This window comes from Notolabrus celidotus, chromosome 3, assembly GCF_009762535.1.
Source record: "Notolabrus celidotus isolate fNotCel1 chromosome 3, fNotCel1.pri, whole genome shotgun sequence".
Lineage (NCBI taxonomy): Eukaryota > Metazoa > Chordata > Actinopteri > Labriformes > Labridae > Notolabrus > Notolabrus celidotus.
The window spans coordinates 16970035-16990962 of NC_048274.1; the positions used below are offsets into that span (position 1 = coordinate 16970035).

Sequence of the window (20928 nt, forward strand, 5' to 3'; positions counted from 1 at the left end):
AGTTGCCATTAGTGGGAGTTGAGCTGAGGTTGAGGCTAACAGCTAGCCTGCTATGTTAAGTGTGAGCCGGAGACGCAGAGGAGAGTGATGAAAACATGCCTCACTTCACTGTGGTACCTGTGAAGGATCAAGCTCAGGCCAGATATGACAGTCTGGAGGGGATTAACTGGGTGGATTACAGAGACACTGGACAGGACTACCCTGATCATCAAGACACTGTCAGCTCTGATGGTAAGTCACATAACTTTCTAAACCCTTTATCCACCAGATTGGCCACAACATGACTTATTTGGAAGTAGCTAATCTGAGAAGTGTGTCCTAAAAGTGATAGTTCATGAGTAAGAGCCAACACAGCATGGGTAAGGCTTTGTCCTGAGAGGCTCTCAACAGCTGGTTGTATGGTTACCATGGCAATTGTCCAGAGCTAGAAAGCAGTTTTCCTATAGCAGGCGGGTCTGCGTTTGACAGCTCACTTGGGGAAAAGAGATGGCAATTTTTCTCTTTACAGTTTGGAGTAATTTTTCCTGTCACTCTTGGAGTTCTTTTAAAATAAAATCAGGAACAGATAACTAACAAAAGGAAAACAATGAAGGGGGTGAGAGCCGTGGGGAACAGCACAACAGAGGGTGGGATTCTGCGAGGGAGGGGCTGGTACCACCGCAACCAGAAAAGGCCTCAAGTGCTTCCTTGCACAAAAGATGAAGCTCTCTTTGTGCCAGAGAGGGATTTCCTTTCACAGAGATTGGCTGCTCAACAACACAGGAGCAGATTTCTCCCTCCTCGCCTCTCTGCCTCAGCTTGTCTCTCACTGTCACTCACTTGTTTCTCCACTGTATCAGCATGGAAAGGGGGGATGAAGTCCCTGACAGAAGAAAGGGAGGACACGGAGAGGAGCTTGTGGGATTATGTGAGAACAGGGCTGTTTTGTCTGGGCTCAGGGAGTGAACCAGATGGGGGAACAGAGTTGTTTAATAAAAGACACACATGGTGTGGCCTCTAAATGAAGCACCCACGCTTTACCAAAGGGCCCAGAAGGCCAGGCGGTGCACATAAACCACACACTGACTGGTCATCCATTTATAAACATTACACCCTCAGTGAATGGCTTGCTTCTTAACTGAATGTGCTTAGAAATACATGGAAATTTGGGCTCATAGAAGTTCTTGTTTTGGGGTTCATTAGCTCTCAGTGAGTGTAAAAAAGGGGTGCATGGGCATTTGTGTGTTTGTGCAGTGATATATGAATGCATATTAATCAATTTCAAGCAATTAGTTCTATGCCTCCATGCATGAAATGATCTTTGCTTCAGTGAGGCACGGAGCTAAAGTGAATTGATATTTGAAGCATAACAAGACGAAGAAACTGAGCACATGTTGACCTAGCTGTCTGCTTGTATATTTGTGGAATGCATGGAAGTGACCCTGTTGAGCCAAATTCCATTCTCAAACAGCAGAAATACACTTAGAAGAATACATATGACAGTACTGTAAGTGTCATAAAGTGGTAGCTTGGATGCTGTTCAGCAGAACTTTAGCTCTGTGCCATTATGCAAGAAGTTGAAAAGGAGAAGCAGATGTCCTGAAATAACCCTCCAAATTTTATGGAAGAGTTTCGGGTGAGCCTTCTGCTGTCTCTCTCGTCTTCCTGTCACCATAACTCACTATCACTCTACCGCAAGACGCTTCCTGAAGCAGACTGAGAACAAAAATAGTTAAAGATGTAAAGATGACTATGTGTTAAAGAGGGTGAGAAGAAATGGAAGAAGAGGAAGCAAGGGTGTGTTATTATTATGAGATGGACAAAGGGCGCACAGTATAATCCCGTTAGGTTTCCAACATGTGGAACTGTGCTGATGTATCTTTTCAAGTCAATGTAGGTCATTGCATCTTCAGGTCTTTTTAAGATGAATAGCTATAAAAGAAACAAGCTTTGTTGAAGAATAAGAGTGATGAAGCACATTAAAGGTAGTCGTTTTAGACTGTTCAGGTTCCCCATTTCTCCAGCTGAAGTTTCCATGCAGTATTATGGCACTTTTGGGCAGCACAAAAGTTGGGTTGGTTAGTATTTTGCGGTATAAGCTGTCCAAAAGTGGGTGTGGATCCAGCATGATTTCATCATGGGAGTGGTGGGCCAGAGTATGACGGGCCTATGTGCCTGTGTCTCAGCTCCAGTGTGACGTTAGCAGCATGGAGGAAGTGACACAGTGCAGAGTCTGTTCCAGCCTGTGAACTTGGCTCTGTTCAACCAAGCACAGCATCTACACTGTGCTCATTGTAACAGTGCTGCACTCCTGAGCAAGAGCAACCAACATGAAATAGCCCTCACATAACAGGGAGGAAAGTTAGTCAGAGTCTGCTCTTCGGAGTTTCTTGTGTGATATGTGGAAAATAGGAGCTATGTTATAAAATAAGGGATAAGAACAGCTTGTATTCATTTTAATAGATTTTCATTCTTTGTTTGTAAAAGTCACAAGGCATAAAAAGATAGTTCAGCTGATGTGTGCCTTGTAGTTTGTATTTCTAAAATCTGAATTGAATGATTATTTTGACCACTTGAGGGCAGTAAACAAACAAAACATCATATTTCAGCATATTAAAGTCTTTCTACTCATTGTTACGTTTTTATGACCTGATTTTGTCAGCCTCTCCAGCCACAGCAAGCAGCATAAAATCTTTGTTAAACAAACACACACACAACTAATGTACTTGCTCTTTGCAAAAGAACAGACTTAGCTGATAAACAAAGAGAAGCATTTAGCTTATGGCGTAACAGGCACATACTTTCTCTAATATAGGTAGAGACCAACTGTTGGGCTCATTTTCCCCAGACAGCTAGACACCTGGGTCCAAATATGTTCCTTTGCTGCTCTGTATCTCCTGAATGTGTGCCATTAATAAGTTCTTAGCACAACTCTCTGTAATGCCAATATGTCAGGACAATGTGTGTAAAGGAAAGACAAAACAACCCCTCGAAGGTGTGTCTATTTAAATACAGGCCTATAACAACCGTGCAGTGTAAATATATCTTGTTTGCATTGGCTTAAATCAAACAATTCCTGAGAAACATGAGTAATGAGTGGATAACATGGAGAATGCTGCAGTGTGTTCCCTCTCTAATTCAGGAGAACAGGGGATCATTCCTGTCATGCTGTCTGGCATGCCACACAAATGGCCCTGGAGAGATAAACACACACTGCTGGAGCACAAATGTTGAGCTGATGACAGAGTTAGAACATTTTCAGACACACGCATCAACTGAAGTTCAAGTCCATGTGATACTCTTGTGAGATCCTGATATGATAACGCTCTTATTTTAATTAGACAATTTGCCACACATCATTTCCAGTGATGCAGCTCTATTTCCATCAAATCATCTGCCATGTTCGTTCCATCTGCTTATTCGAATCAAAGTGACAACGCAGCAGGCAGAGCAGCTCAGATGCTATTTTTTCCCAATGTGAACCTTTTGATTAATTGCACTCAGTGTGTCTGATCATTAAGACATCAGATAACAAACAATGCAGCACTAACGATGAAGACGTGTAGTCTAGTTTTCATTAAGCAATGATTTCTATCGGTAGGATGAAGTTAAAACGTGATACTTTTGCACAACATCATCAGACCGGTTGCATCTTTAGATTTTGATACATGATAACACATCTTGGGTTATCACAAAATTAAAATCTGCCTTTTTAATACGCATACACAGGCTTATTATCAGGTCTGATCAAAGCACCATGATAGCAGAAGTTACTACTAGAAGTTTCTTCTTAAACTGTATCATGCGTTATCCTTATTGAATGTTAATTTCAGACAAAGGAGTAAAATGAACAGGAACAGTTCTCGTACGACTACATTTACAATTAATACAAACAGCAACTGTTGACAAAAGTGCCGTAACAGGATTTATACTTTCTTTAGGGGGTGTTTGCTAAACCTTGGTACCATGGTAGCTTTCTGCTCACAGCACATGATGTGTACATTGAAAAGGCACTCTATATCCGTTTCATAGCTTGCATAGTCTAGGATATGTGCTCTAACATTTACAAAGTAAACATGACTGATATGTGTGTTTGTGCAATTGTAGAGCGTGAACTTCATTGTGTGCGTAAAACTGTTTTACTAACACGCTGCAGAAAGCAGTTTCCTGTTCAAACCACACTTTGAGTTATGTTGGACATGAGTGATATATGATAAACAGTTATTCAATAAGTGTGCTCTTCAAGGTTTGTTCTGTTGCATGATACCCCCCTCCACACACACAAACACAGTCACCTTGACCCCCTGAGGTATTGAGGCTGCTGTCGTCCGCAGCTAATGTGTTTTGCAGCACCGCTCAGCAGGTAAGCATTCCTCTGTTCTGTTCAGATTGAACACACACACACACACACACACACACACACACACACACACACACACACACACACACACACACACACACACACACACACACACAAGATGGTTTGTGGCCTGTTGCTACAGCTGATTTCAACAACAGCCCATGTAGGCCAAAGAGATCATTGAAAACAACTCTTTATAAAGCCAGAGATTTGTGCTCTTCAGTTCTATGCTGGTTTGTACTTTTTTTAGTTTATTTTGGGGACTTTTGTGCCTTGATTCAGTCAGACAGTGGATAGAGTAGGAATCTGGGTTGACAGAACGGGGAAAGACATGTGGCATAGGACCGTTTGTTGGAACCAAACCTGGACTGCCTGCTTTAAAGACTATAGCCTCTATACATGGGGTGTGCAAATTAACAGTTAGGCTAAGCTAGCACTCCAGGCCTTTACAATTTAAGGAGATAAGCATAACTTTGTACAGATGGAAATGTAGATTTGTGATTTGCTTTTTCTATGTCTCTTGTGTGTATACAAGTGTGCTTGAAATACTTTTTGTCCTGCAGACAATCATGCATCAGAATTAAATATACATGTGTGAGTAATAAAAAAACAAACACATATTGACACAACCTGGCTCTGCCTTCGACTTTGGACTTCAACATCAACTCCTGCAAATGAAACATGGACAAAGTGTTTTTCTTAATTTCCTGATGATTCTGATGACTGTAGCGGTGCTATCTGTTATAGATCATGTCAAAGTTTAACATTTTAGGATCATCATTCATGCCCAATTTTGCCTCATGCAGAAGGATGGAAAAATAACTTCAGGTCTAGTACAGTCATTTGTCAGAGTGACTTGAGTTTTGAGAGAAACATTTGACAGACCTGTGAACATAAAACAACCTGAATACCCCTAAACAAGCTCACAGATAACAGAGGTATCACGTCCCCACACCCACTGCCATTATGTCTTGTTATGATTCCAAGGCATACAGAGTAAAACAGCTTAAGCAAGTTATATGAACTCTCTCTTCTTCTGTCTCCCTCTTTCTATATTTATACACATGTACTCTAACAACACACGCACCATTGACTCCAAGCACGCAGTTAGTTTAACTCCCTTGCCAACTTGCTGTACAAAGTGAAATTAGCTGGGCAGGGTAGGCTTAGCTGCATGACTTCTCTGCCCCTTGGTATTAAGTCTTGAATGTTATTAAAGAGGAAGTTTAGCAAAGAGGCTTTTACAAACCATAAGAAGCTAATGGACACCAATATTGTTTTCCATGTCTAATAGGCTTTGAAAAGCAGAGGCACATTACTGGAGAGTTTCTTTCTCACTTGAACATGAATGGTTTAGGAAAATGTGCATTTGAGGGATCACTTTGGAACTCTTAAATAACCCAAATATGTCAGCCAGGTAAGCTGTGAAGTCCCTAAGAAATATGTTTTGAGAAAAGTGTTAAAGTTCTGCTTCTCACTGGAAGTTTTTGGTTTGACCTACAACAGAACATGAATCATATTGATTTTAAGATTTGCACTAAGAAGTTTTCTGTAAATCTTGCCCAGTGCTCCTTGCACTTTGAAAAGTCTTGACAGCGTAGCGTCTTGTCTGGGAATTGATCTGCTTTTAAATACACAACACACACTTTCAGACAGTCCTGACTCACAGTCTGGGGCAACAACTGAAAGCAAATAGCCAAAAGTAAGTTAGCTGATCTATTGCCTCCAGAAAAGACACCTTATCTTGAATCCTTTTCTCCACATAGTTTGTCAGTGGAAAGCAAAAGTCATGTATGCTTAACTTGTCCTCTTGATGCATCTCTCTGTAAACGTGTCAGCCCCACAGCAGAGACAGTCTTTGATCTCCTTGCTGTGTTCGGTGGGGGCCAAGATGACATGTCGGTACACGTTGCCGTAAAGCCTCTGTGCTGTTCAGTGCACACAGCAGGACTCCAGTGTGCCTTCATAACATGCCTGTTAATCTTTAATCTTTTTAATTAGACATTTAATGTCAGGTTATTAACAAGAGACCCCCACCGTCTCCTTGGCTCCAAAATGAAGGTGACTTTCAGTTTGCGAGCCCAGGAATGAGATAGAGACTTTATTACTTTAGGTTTTAGAATTTGGGTAGATCATGTAGAACACATTATGGAGAAATGCTAGATGTCCCCTCAGGCTAATCAGAGTCTTCATCTGATCTGCAATAGTTCTTCATCCTTATCGCTTCAAACACAGACATACAGCCACTGACATGAAGTGGACACTAGAGGACAGTGTTGGTATCATTTTTGCTCTCATCTTTTCTCACACATCACTACAGCCCAGCTGAGTGGTTGTCAGGGGTTAGAAAGAGAGGTCGACAAGAATTCAGCCTTCATGCTTAAATGTTTAGGATCTGAAACTTTTTGTATATTGTCATACAACCTTGAATCAAATCAGATTTGATTGGGGTTGTATGACCAGGACTAACACAAAATAGTCCGATATTTTGAAGTATAGGAATATGATAAATAGTACTTTCCAAATTATGTAGAAATAAAAATCTGAATAGTTTGCTGAGAAAACCCTCAGATTAAGTACAAACAACCCCCTGTCTTACAAACTTGTTCATCCAACAAATGAGAGCTGTTTTGACCGCTCTTGTTTGTTATTCAATCAGTCAAAAGTCCTAATACTTCTATTTGTCTTCCAGGTTGAAACACTGTTATATGTGATATCTGAGGAGAGTAAGACCTATGTCAGGCGATACACTTACGGCTTCATTAATTGGATAATGAGGTGGAACAGAGTTTATGCTTATCCATCCTAAACATCACTGCGCATATAGATTCTTAAATACCATGCTTCTTCAGGATGCCTTTAATGTATCCCTTGGATCTTATACCCCCTGAGCAGACAGGTGCTGTATGCATGTTTTGAGTGTGCTACCACTGTATCCTCTCCTCCCCAACTCTCACCCCCCTCATCATGCACCATGTGTTAGATCAGGCTTCTGAATGAGTTTTCACCCTGGGTGACCGGGTGTCCCGGATAGTAATTGACTATTCCCCCAGCTAGAGCACAGAGTACACTGCTGCGGGCTGCACACACAGCACACAGCTATGCTCACCCACAGTGAATCTAGCAGTAGTGGGACACACAACACAGGTGAGTGAAGACTGGCGCTGACACTCAACAGACTCACTTTCAACAAAGCAGGGACATTTTAAACATTGTTGAGATTATTTTTTAGTTTCATGCCCACTTACTTTGTAGCTTTGCAGTCTTTGTGCTGCAAGATTACTTTGTGTTTTGAGATGCTGCTGTTGGAGTTTACATGCTCTAATAACCCAAGGTTAGGTAATTTAGGGGTAATGAGGTGTATGCATGCCTGTGATGAATGTTAGTGTGATAAGTTTGCAGAGCTGTTTTGGTGAAATAATTGCTCCGGGCACTGTGCTCATCTCTGTGTGGTTCTTTTCTCCAAAAGCAGAAATTAATGAGAGTAAAGTCTAATTATATGCCTATTTATCACATGGACTTTGCTTTGTTGAGCTCTGCTGCTTTTGGCCTTTCACTGCAGCTTCACTGCATGACTCTAGTGTCTACATTTTACCACTGCACTAAGAAATAACAATAAACTGACAGTTAAAGGCTGACTGGATATTGATGACGTGCTTTAACTAGAACTGCCATTGAAGACTATGTTTCTGTTGTGCACTTTGTTTTATCATTTTGTGTCATCTTATTTTATCCTCCAATATGAAGACTAATAGCTTCAGACTGACATAATTAAATATTCTCTCTACTTGTGAAATGCAAAAGTTGACTGAAAAGTTGCTCTTACTTTTTTCTGAAGACGACATGGGACTAATTTATACCAGTTCCATCGTATTGCTTTCAATTGTTGCCTGCCTATTTCTGAAGACAACATACATGAGAAAAAAAGTATTTTTGGACTAAAACTGCAGCCTATGAAAGAAAATGCTAGGAAGTTAATTTTTGTTCATATTATTTTACCTTCAGGTTAATATAAATACAAATGAGGAACTTTAAAATATTTTTATTCTCTATGGAATTGAGATTAGAATAAGCTTTGCTTTCACTTGACTTCTGGGCACTTTTTACCATCAATGAAAGTCAGGTTGTAATATTAAATAAGTGTCCATCAAGACAGGGTGATGTAGATATTACTGCAGGTTTTACAAAACATCCAGATAAATATCTCTTTGTGGTTTTTAGTAAGAAGTTTCAAATAAAAGCTTTTGTGTCAGTTATATTGGCTGTACAGCTTAGATGTTTTTATATAAAGTTGACCAGAAGTTTTCCTCTCTGATAGGACATGGAAATCATAACGAGGACAGTCCATTCCTCAACAGTGCTGATGCTCCTGGCAAGAGGAATGACTTCTATGACCGGAACCTGGCTTTGTTTGAGGTCTGTTTTTTTGACATTCTCATATTTTTGTTAAAAACAAACTTAAACCAAAGCCATTTATATAACCTCTTCCCCTCTCTCTCTCTCTGTCTCTCTCCAGGAAGAGCTGGACATCCGGCCTAAGGTTTCCTCTCTGCTCAGCCGCCTGGTCAGCTACACCAACATCACACAGGGAGCAAAGGAGCATGAGGAGGAGAGCACACAGGCCTCGCGTAGGAAGACCCCCAAGGTCAGTAGTGGAGGAACACATGCTTCACTGTTTCTGCCACGGGTACACAAAGTCTTCAGAGGTTGAGAAACATTATCCTTCACCTCTGGCTGAAGTTATGGTTTAGTATTAAGACTTGCTGATTGATTGCTTCTGCCTTTGGACGCTCTGCAGTCACAGTGTGGCTGTGTAAGACCTGCATACGTGGAAAGAGCTGATAACATGATTGGATGACCTTTAAAAAGTACATCAATCAATACTAATGATCAATCCACTTGTTTCCTGAAATGTCATGGTCAATATCCTCCTCTCTCTCTCTCTCTTCCTCTCTCTCTCCTCTCTCCTCCCCCTCCCCTCTCCCTCATCTCTCCTCTCTCTTCTCCCCTCTCTCTCGCTCTCTCTCTCCTCTCTCTCTCTCCTCTCCTCTCTCTCTCTCTCTCTCTCTCTCTTCTCTCTCTCTCTTTCTCTCTATCAGTCTCCCAACTGGGCACCCTGATGGGGGTCTACTTGCCATTCTGCAGAACATTTTTGGTGTCATACTTTTCCTGCGACTGACGTGGATCGTTGGATGGCTGGCATCATGCAGTCCTCTCCTGATTGTCCTCATGTGCTGTTCTTGTGTTAGTATGCACGCCCACACACACACACACACACACACACACACACACACAACCACACACACACACCCCCACCCACACACACCCACACACACACACACTCACTCACTCACTCACTCACACCGTACTAAACAAAGCACACACCACAGCTACTCTACACCACTCACATCTAGGCCAGAATTTATTGCAAAACCAGCCAATAGAAACCATGTGGTAGAGACAATAATCTGTGACTGAGAACATTACTTTAAAAATCTATTTTTCTTTTCTTTGTATGTCAGTATTCTTCTACCTTTCATCACATGATAAATACAATGATTTATTAACTTTAAAGGATACTTTCTATAGTATAATGTTAATGTTTAGATACTTCAGAGGCATGTCCAGACTTTATTGACAGGGGTGGGGTCCTAACTGGGCACATGTTTTACACAGGAGTGACATGAGGTATTTCAGACACACATATTGAACAGCGTTTATTCCTCATTTCTGTCTCCATTAAGTGGGACACAATGGTAATGTCTATTTTTATATTTTAAAAAGTAACCAACAGAGTGGTAACACAAAGATCATGTTAGCTAAATCTTTTAAAGGGTTAAAGCTTCAGTAAGGAACTTTCAGTTTGTGCTGATTTTGGTTGACAAAAATACCACTTGTCCTTTGTTGATCTTGCCTTGTACACATAGAATTAGAGATAAAAAATGTCACCATGCTATTGTTAAACTGTCAAACATATCATCCACTGTGAGGTTTTTTTTGTTAAAAAAGTAGCAAGAGGCTTTTCTTAGTGTGCTGTCAATCATCTAGTCTGACAACTACCCCATGACATGATTCGGGCATTAAAAAACGACACATAAAGTGTCAGTGTTGTGCTTATATCATCTTGCTTGCTTTTTGTAGATCATTAAAAAAGTATCTCTATTGACTTCCATCTGTTTCAAAACCAGCCAAAGCTCCTCACAGCTTTAAAAAGACGAATGTCCTAATGTCACAATTTAAACCTTGGAGTTCCTTGCATTTCTACATTTAAATGCAAAGACAGTTAGCAGCTATTTGCAAAACAAACTATATAGTTTATTTCAACATCCTACTTCTGACAAAATAGCCACTCTAGACCTGCCCCTGGATACTTCTCTCTTGATGGACGATGTGCATTATTTTCTAATGTCAATTTCATCAGCTAATATAGTTATTTATATGACAATATGTCTAATTTTTCTTCCTCTCCTTTCCAGACAATGCTCACAGCTATATCAATGAGTGCCATTGCTACAAATGGTGTTGTCCAGGTAATGCATTACTTTCACTCCTGTCAATTAACTTAACGAGACAAGTATACATTACTCCAGCACATACCCTGTGTCTGAACTTTACATATGTTGTACATACACTGTTTTTCAAATCCTTGGTCCTTAATGACTTCTCTTAACAGATTTTTCCACACCATATTCTTCCACTTGGGACAGTAGAGGTTTACTGTAGTGTCCATAGGCCTATATTATGGTATGTGTAATACTTCTTTTTACTGTTAGCTGGAGGGGCATACTTTATGATCTCACCTCCCTTGGACCTGAGTTTTGGAGGAGCTGTTGGGCTCTGCTTCTACTTGGGCACCACCTTTGCCTCTGCCATGTACATACTGGGTGCCATTGAAATCTTCCTGGTCAGTGTTTGCTGAAATAGTATTCCTTCAGTTCACTTTTGGATGCTACAAGTCCTGTACTGATAAGGCAGTGTGGTAATCGTCCTGTTGTTTTTCTTCCATCCTCAGAAATATCTAGTCCCCCAGGCGGCCATCTTTCACGCCACAGACCCCCTTGGGAATGACAGTGCCATGCTGAACAACATGCGAGTTTACGGCTCTATCTGCCTCAGTCTGATGGCAGTGGTGGTTTTCGTTGGAGTGAAATATGTCAACAAGCTGGCATCTCTTTTCCTGGCCTGCGTCATTATCTCCATTGTCTCCATCTATGTTGGGGCAATCAAATCCATGACACATCCGCCTGAATTCCCGTAAGTCTGCAGAGAAGGTTTTTGAGTATGAAAAACAACATTTGTCTGGAAAGGAAGTAGTGGGAATTATTGTGGGTTTGGTGTTTAGGGGGTTGGTACTAAGTAATTTTCTATGAGATGTTTATTTCACATAGAATATAAATAATGTTCTTCATTTTTCACTTATTTTTTTCAAGCTTGTCATGATCCAAAGCCAAATTAAATCATTGTGAGAAAATATTTCTGACTTTACTTTTTATTATGATGACAAAAAATGACATACGGTATGTGATGACAGTGATGAAAATGTAGGTGGAAATAATGCACTTAGATGGTAATAATTATTTTTATTGTCAATGTTATTTCTTTAGGATCTGCATGCTGGGAAACAGGACTTTGGCGAGGGATCGATTTGATGTGTGTGCTAAGGCTGTGACGAAGGGAAACATCACGGTGCCCAGTCAGCTGTGGGAAAAGTTCTGTCTGCCTGGGAATATGAGCAATGCTCAGTGTGACGACTACTTCATCCAGAACAATGTGACAGAGATACAGGGCATACCAGGACTGAGCAGCGGGATTATAAGAGGTAAATTTATCATAGTTTCATCTGGGATTTATGTATAAAGAATGCAGTATAATAAGATACTGAAGGTGCCAACTCTTGGGTAGAAATGAACACTTTTGTTCCCAGAAAAGTATACCATACTATTTTGAAAGGCTTGTAGAATGCATGTCTGCTCTAATGTGAGCTAACGATTGGATGTCTCTTCTCTGTTGTTAGAAAACATGTGGGGCAACTACATGCAGAAAGGTGAAATCTTAGACAAGGCTTCACTTGAGTCCGTGGATGCTCATGGTGCTGTGGAGACTTTTGGCATGTATGTGTCAGCAGACATCGCCACATCTTTCACGTTACTGGTGGGGATCTTCTTCCCGTCTGCCACAGGTACAGCAATGTCAATAACCAGAAAATGTGCTGTTAGGAAACACAGACTACACTTATTTTTAATTGAGTGCAACTTCAGTCTTAGATTATACAGCTAATGGAATGATTGTGCAAGTATTCAAGCGTTATAACAAATATAGAGAATCCCTGAGTGACCTTTCAAAGTTAAATACACATTCCTAACATGATTCAACATGCAGATTGTGACTGTAGCTACTTGCAATGATTTTACTTTCACAGAAACAAGTCAAACTCAGTTCAACCGAAGAGGGTGCTTTGAACCTTCTTTTTTTAGCCAGTAGGGGGCAGAGTCAAACCAGTTTATACTCTTGGTTTGTAGCTGTTGTTTTATCCCTTTCTAGGTATCATGGCAGGCTCCAACAGATCTGGGGATCTCCGTGATGCTCAGAAGTCCATCCCTGTTGGGACTATCTTAGCTATTACAACTACGTCCCTTGTCTGTATCCTTCCTGTTGTAAAAACAAAAAGACTACACTAATGTTGCCTCTCCAAACATAACAGGACAGCAGATTTGATATACATCTATACGTTTCTTAAGTCCCTTGACCTCTTGTATTCAGACTTCAGCTCTGTTGTCCTGTTTGGGTCCTGCATTGAAGGAGTAGTCCTCAGAGACAAGTAAGTTCATTGTGTTTGATTGCCATTCAGTACAACTAATAGTGTTCAATTTAACAATGCAAAAAGATCAGCATGTATTTGCAGGTTTGGGGACGCAGTGAGAAAAAACTTGGTGGTGGGAACGCTCTCCTGGCCGTCCCCATGGGTCATTGTCATTGGCTCCTTCTTCTCTACAGTCGGGGCAGGCCTGCAGTCTCTAACAGGGGCTCCACGGCTTCTACAGGCCATTGCCAAGGACAACATCATTCCTTTCCTCAGGGTGGGACAACACACACTGGTCATCATTGTTTAATCACCTCACAGGCATTTTATGCCAGGCATAAATGACTCCTGCTGATACACAGGCCATAACATTCAGCATACTGGGATAGAAATAGTTGCATTTGGTTGTATTTGTGTTGCAGCAAGCTTATTTGAATATGAAACAGTACTTAAAAAGAAGTGATTTGCATCTGTTTGTGTAAAGGTTTTGAGTCCTTTCTATGTTTCAGGTGTTTGGTCATGGAAAGACAAACGGAGAGCCAACATGGGCTCTGCTATTGACTGGTCTTATAGCTGAGCTGGGCATTCTTATCGCCTCTCTTGATATGGTGGCTCCTATTCTTTCTATGTAAGGTCACACACATGCATACAGGCTGAAAATATATAACACATTCCAAGTACTTATTGCACACACTCCACACATCAACTTCTCTCAGACATTTCATAGAGATAAATATCTTAGTTTGGTTCAACTCTACCACTGATAATATGATAATGTCTGTGTTCTTGCTCAATAGGTTCTTCTTGATGTGCTATCTCTTCGTGAACTTAGCCTGTGCTGTTCAGACTCTTCTACGCACTCCCAACTGGAGGCCAAGGTTCAAATATTACCACTGGTGAGTAGCGTACAAGAGTGTCTACTGTACTTGTACTTATCACATGTGGTGGGTTTTGTTGCACAATTAATTTTTCCCAATTGGACCATCTCTGACTGTCTTACACTTTCAAATCCCTCTATGATGAAAACTATTGAATAAAGTCACTTTTAACTCTATGTCCCATCCGCAGGGCTCTGTCCTTCCTCGGCATGAGTATGTGTGTGGCTTTGATGTTCATCTCCTCTTGGTACTACGCGCTTGTAGCCAATGGTGATGTGCGGGGAATGATCTACAAGTACATTGAGTACCAGGGGTATGTTCCAGTCTTGACTTACTTGCTCTTTTGTGTTGCTGTAAAACGTAAGTGTATTTGTGGTGTGAGGGTGGTGGCATCACTGTGTTTCCATCTGATCTTTTGCATGTTTTTGTGGATTCCGTGGACAGCTGTTTTGTTAAAATGTCTGTCTTGTTATGTTTGTGTCTTCAGAGCTGAGAAGAGTGGGGTGATGGCATAAGAGGACTGTCCCCTTAGTGCTGCACGATACGCCTTGTTACGGCTCGAGATTGGAACCCCCTCATAACAAGAACTGGAAGGTATAGCTTACTACCTGAGGATCTGCCGTGAATGTCTGGAAAGTTTCTGTTCTCTTGTACCTCTGAGGGAGCCACGTTGCACTATGGGGATATACAGTTGTTTTCACACTGTGGTTAGAGATAATGTAAAACTATCTGAAAGTTGCAATGAAAACTCAACAGTCACTCTGACCACTAATAGAGTCTTAAAGTCATGATGTTACCACCTCACAGTGGCGTAGTCAGGCAGTTTAAGGGGCAGGTATGAAAACCTAAAAGAAAGGGCCCCTCCTTTGAAACCCTGGTACTCACAGTTTTGGGTTAATTTAAATGCACTGATGCAGCAGTAACAAGAGGGCAGGGTCTGTAGGTCCTCTCAGAGCATTTTGAGCATCTAGCACTTGATTCCCTGCATTCTGGTGATATGTAGGTGACCAATTGTGGTGGAAATTAAATAATTAAAAAAACCCACAAAACTATTGATACATTTTATAGTATTGATTATACTACACAAATAACATAACTTAACATAATTAACTACAAGGGCAACCAAGGGCAAAGAGCAGTTTTCATACATTTTCCCACGGAAAGGGCACCAGAGAAGGCAATTGTAATGTTTTATATACTACAGTGGAATCCAAAAGGGATCCCCTGAGTGCACCACTGCCACCACACATTGACAGTCGTTGTCATTTTTAAATGTCACAACACTGAAGTGAGACCATAACAAAAAAAGAAAAAAAAAACATAATTTTGTAAGCACTCTATGCATGTAGAACACTTTTAGGAAGTTGCGACATCAGGAGAATGATTCATTATCATTGGAATCTTTCTTTCTTTGCATTTGTGGCTCATCTTTTACTGCAACCTTATTCTTACACTGAACTTCCTCTTTTGCTGTGCACGCCAAATGCTACGACAGTGACACAATTGTTAGTGCTAATAGTGTAATGAACATAGACAGAGGCAGTGTATCAATAAAATGTAAATAAAGCAGCTTAGAGAGTAGAGGGCTCAGAACATGTCCAGGAGTTGGTGTAACTGGGATAACTCTGGTAGCAAATAAGAGCTTTTACACTTATATAGGTGACTTAAAAATACAGTCTTGATTAGATAACTTTATTTCAGCATTTAATGACATAATTGGAGGTGACACACTCCTTTTTAAATGCTATATGAGCATCAAGTATGTGGTAAATGATACATCTGAAAAATTCTCTCTTTAAAAACACATTTATCATCATTTTAGTCTGTTCATTTTCACTACTTCATCCAATATTTTTTTCTAAGTAAATGACTTAAGTGACACATTTTAACAGGGGATGAAAAGGTACACTTTGTTCCCTCCCTTTGTCTCATACTGACTGTTTATTTATGCTCTTCAGACCTCAGCTCTTGGTGCTGTTGAAGCTAGATGAGGACCTCCATGTAAAATACCCTCGCCTGCTCACCTTTGCCTCGCAGCTGAAGGCAGGGAAGGGTCTTACAATCGTGGGCTCTGTCCTCCAGGGTAACTTCCTGGACAGCTATGGTGAAATGCAGGCGGCCGAACAGGTGAATACTAGAAAGGGTTGTATGGTGTACATGCTCTATACTGTGCTCTCTCTATACTATTCTCTTTTGTGATTTGGTGCTGACTGTGCTGCCACTTATTGTTGCAAACACCTGTTGTTATAAGGGAAGCACAGTGAAAAGAAAAAATGCTACAATATCAGCTTAAAACATTTGTCACACCTTATTTTGCAACATGCACTGTTCTAATATTAGTTTAAGGAATGTGCCTCAATCTGCATATAGGTCTAAACTTTCCAAAATCTTTTTAGGCATCATTAAATAATCAGAAATGAATAAATATTGTTTCATTGCTGTTTAAGTGTTCGTCACTGCTTTCATCTTAATGTGACTAAAGTTAAAATGCCATACTGTCCTCCAGGCTATTAGAACATGATGGAGATTGAGCGAGTGAAAGGTTTCTGCCAGGTGGTTGTGGCTGCTAAGGTGCGGGAGGGTGTTGTCCATCTGATCCAGTCCTGTGGTCTGGGGGAATGAAGCACAACACTGTGGTGATGGCTGGCCATACGGCTGGAGACAGAGTGAGGACCCTCGGGCCTGGAAGACATTCATCAGTAAGTGCCTCACAGATGTACAGTAGTTTATAGTCTCAACCAGCTTTTGCAGCATGGCCATTACTGCTGTCAGAATTCACTTTGCTGCTCATGTTCTTTAGAAAAAACCTTGGGTACAGTACCTGTGGTTCCGAAAAGCTCATGTGAATGAAATATTTGTATTTTCAAAGACATGTGTTTAAATTGACCGGTATACAGATACAGGTTGTAGCTAAATGCATTCAAACAGTGTGAGTAATACCATGCCTCCTTCTGCTCCTCTTATCTCAGACACAGTCCGCTGCACCACAGCTGCCCAGCTCGCCCTGATGGTTCCCAAAAATGTCTCCTTTTACCCGAGTAACCATGAACGCTTCACAGATGGCACATTGATGTGTGGTGGATCGTCCATGATGGGGGATGCTAATGCTGCTGCCTTTCCTGCTTAAACAGCACAAGTGAGAAGGCGGGATATCTTTGAGTTTTATTCTAATGAGCTCATTCAGAAGTTTGAGATAATGTAGTTTAACCATTTCTAACATGAAAATCTTTGAGGGTTCTTTCAAAAATGATGAAAAGGGGTTCAAAAGCTCTGAGGGTTTTAGTGTTTTTAAATTAATAATAATAAAAAAGGATTAAAAGAACAAATTCCGTGTCATGACAACCACAAGAAAAGAAACTGCAATTTCTCACAACTTTTGCACTCCACAAATAGTCATTGCAACAGTTGCTTCTTACAACCTTTGTTTTAATTTATTATTTCTCAGAGAAATTTATTCATATCTGTTCATTATTGCACTATACATTACACTTGTAGCAAACCAGATCCTTGATTTTGCATTCAGGTTGGGAGGAAATGCAAGATGCGCATCTTCACTGTGGCACAGATGGATGATAACAGCATCCAGATGAAGAAAGATCTGGCCACCTTTCTCTACCAGCTGAGGATAGAGGCTGAGGTGGAGGTGGTGGAGATGGTGAGAATTCCTCTTACATAAGTAAACTGGGTAAAGGTTAACAGGAAATACAAATGGCAAGTGAAACCAGATGACCCTTATTGTTCACAGAAACAAATAAGTATGTTGTGCTCTACATCATTCAATTGACCTGATTCAAAGAATTATAAACACTGCTTTCCCTGAAGGTAACAGGTTTTCTTTCATGCTCTGTTTTCTATGTTGAATGGACATGTGTGTTATTTGATTTGAATTATGTTTCTCCTATGGTACTTCAGCATGACAGTGACATCTCTGCATACACCTATGAGCGGACATTAATGATGGAGCAGAGGTCACAGATGTTGAGGCAAATGAGGCTGTCGACTGCAGAGAGACAAAGAGAAGTATGTTTGCTTATTTGGATTTACTTCTCACGTATTTAACTGTTTGTCTGCCTATTGTGCAACTTGGGAATTTATTTATCAAGCCAACTCTGTTATATGCTAGCTGATAGTCACGTACTGTATTTTGAAAACCAAGCCTTGTTTTTTTCACTGCTCTGCAGGCCCAGCTGGTGAAGGACAGACACTCTTTGGTGCGTATGGGAAGTCTTTACTCAGACGAGGAGGAGGAGGTGATAGAGGCTCCTCCAGAGAAGGTACAGATGACATGGACAAGAGAGAAGTGTGAGGCTGAGAGGAGGAATAGGAACAACGCTCCTGAGAACTTCAGAGAGCTCATGAGCCTCAAACCGTGAGTAGAGAGCTCCACATGTCACCTCCCCTGAGTTATGTTTGTTATCAGCACAGATTTTTTATTTCATTTTACAATTTACGTGTGTGCCTCTTTTTGCTCTCTAGGGATCAGTCTAATGTGCGGCGGATGCACACAGCTGTGAAGTTAAATGAGGTGATAGTCAACAGGTCCCATGATGCTCGATTGGTGCTGCTCAACATGCCAGGACCACCTCGAAATGCAGAGGGGGATGAGAACTGTATCCTTTGTAAATTACATGATTGTTCAACAGGGGTCTTGAGTAATTGTGAAGAAGATACTTTATCTATTTAGGTTGGCTTTAGTTTTTTTGGTTTTTAATCTTTAACACTGTACCTCAGACATGGAATTTCTGGAGGTGTTGACTGAAGGCCTGGAAGAGTGCTGCTGGTGCGGGGTGGAGGTCGGGAAGTTATCACTATCTACTCATGACCAAATATAAGAAAGCATCGGCCTCATCACAACACATTCCAGCCCCGAACAGGAAGCAGCACTTAGACTCTGCTTCCAGAAAAGTTCTGGTTAGAGTCATCAATTTTACACTTTCATGGTGGAGTACGGACGTTTAGTACAAAAGATGTATTTTTCTATTTTTGTAGAATACTGAGGCACATCCTTGTACATATCCACCCATCAGTCTTCGGCTCTGCTGTTCTTTACCAATGAAAGTTGTTACATTTAAAGGAGAAAACAAGAAGTCACACACAAACTCTAGACAAGCGTTTCTTATTTATAGTTCACACATTTTTTTTTATAGGTGCAAGATTTCGTTGTCCTTTTAAAGCGCTTTGATTATTTTGGAAGCACATTTTTATTTATTTATTTATTTCTCCTGGATTCCCACTGAAGCATAACAATGTTGCTGAAAGTAATGTTTGACATTGGCTCTGCTCTATAGGAGGCACAGCATCGAGTTTGTAAATGTAGTTGTCAAAGATCATAAAGGAAGTTTATAAAAAGAGTTTTAATTTATGATTTTTGGAAAGATGTTTGTGCTACTGACAGAAAAAAAGAGTGTGAGTCACTGAAGAAAGACTATTTTTTTGTATTATTTCAAATATGAAAAGCTCATCTGCACATAAAGGGGTCAAAATTCAAGACCCGTCAGATTTTATGAAATACACCCCATTTTTGATATTTCTGGTTGGGGTTTTTAATTTCTACAAGAGCAATAAATCGTATTTACATTGTGTAAATACTTTTCTATACAGTAGCTTTACTGTCGGTGTCCAGCATTTCAACCCTCAGTGATTTTTTTTAGTCATTAAGTTTTACTTTACACCTTGTTTATGTGGTTGTACTGCAAACAAGCACATCGGTAACATTTCTGTAGTATACCTACGACCCATACAAGCTGTTAGCACAATGTTTCAAGAGTCAAGACTATAATCATAGTGATAACAACTTCAATCAACTCTGATGCAGCCAACACTAGAGTTTTTTTTTTTTTTTTAGGCTTCTTCTAATAAGCAGAGTGTTTCAGTATTTCAGGCCAGCATACAGTGTCGAGAGCAGCTGTTTGTTTTCTATTGCAGACTTAACCATCTTAAAGCCAAGAGCGTTTCATATGTAAGGGATAGACCCTGGCATAAATCTGACATTTAACACCTATCACACTGTCCAGAGAATGCTCCTTATCTACCCCTGGTATACAGTATGTTTTTGTTGCACAACACTCTGAATGAAAACGTAATGTTAGCAGTATTTTAGTAATGCTTTAAGCTTCATTTTTGCAGCAATGAGGCTATTATTAAAATATATTTGATCATTTGAAAATAATGCATATGGTGATGACAAAATTAGGAGATTAAAGCAAGCTCACCAAAGTTAATGTGCCAATACTAAAAAAGAAAGAAAAAAAGAAAACAAAGGGAGTTGTTTTGGAAAAAGTGCAGTTTAATGAACACAAAAAGGAACACTATGTTTTGTAAAAATTTCACTATGTGTTATTTTTCTGTAAGACAAAATAAAAGAACATCTGTTTATAAACTGCTTCCTGTTTTTGAGAAGATATTTATGTAAAATATCTTTCATATCATTTATATGAATAAAGTTAGTGTGATATATGTTTTAATTACAAAATACTCATATGTAATTGTATGCATGTGTGTAAAATTGAAAAAGAAAATATATATATTAACCCTCCTCTTATGTTGCGGGTCAAATTGACCCTTTTTAAAGTCTATTTTAGGCAATATATGCCTTCAAAACCAGCTAAATGCAGCATAAAAATCTGGACAGCATGTTACAGAAGAGGTCTCGTGTTAAATTATCAACATCCCTTCATGAAAAAAAAAAATTCAAAATGTAAAATAAAATGAACAAAAATCAATGTCATGTAAAACTATTGTATTTATATTTTGGTATTTCCAATGTACATTAAAACAGTTTTAACATTAATTTTAATGAAAAACAAGGGAGTTATCCTCATTGAATCATGATCTGTGAGAATTAAAGAACACCAATGGACTATATCTTGATTCAAATGGTTAGTAATGGAGTTAAAAATTTGATTAAAAAA

The 20928-nt window shown here is 40.0% G+C and overlaps 1 protein-coding gene across 1 annotated transcript; it reads left to right on the forward strand.

Annotated features, from left to right (window-relative positions):
• Window positions 1–6: 6 nt before the first annotated feature.
• Window positions 7–20396, forward strand: slc12a4 (solute carrier family 12 member 4). The gene is given in 34 exon segments (XM_034680839.1): window positions 7–231; window positions 8658–8755; window positions 8856–8988; window positions 9439–9474; window positions 9477–9583; window positions 10816–10860; window positions 10930–10939; window positions 11113–11243; window positions 11352–11593; window positions 11944–12158; window positions 12354–12518; window positions 12881–12979; window positions 13100–13157; window positions 13242–13416; window positions 13649–13767; window positions 13937–14035; window positions 14208–14330; window positions 14507–14543; window positions 14545–14586; window positions 14588–14608; window positions 15974–16144; window positions 16532–16625; window positions 16628–16654; window positions 16657–16716; window positions 16987–17076; window positions 17079–17114; window positions 17117–17153; window position 17251; window positions 17541–17672; window positions 17930–18037; window positions 18199–18386; window positions 18494–18627; window positions 18749–18781; window positions 18784–20396. Coding segments are annotated over 34 exon segments (3258 nt in total). The 5' UTR covers window positions 7–95; the 3' UTR covers window positions 18840–20396.
• Window positions 20397–20928: the final 532 nt, after the last annotated feature.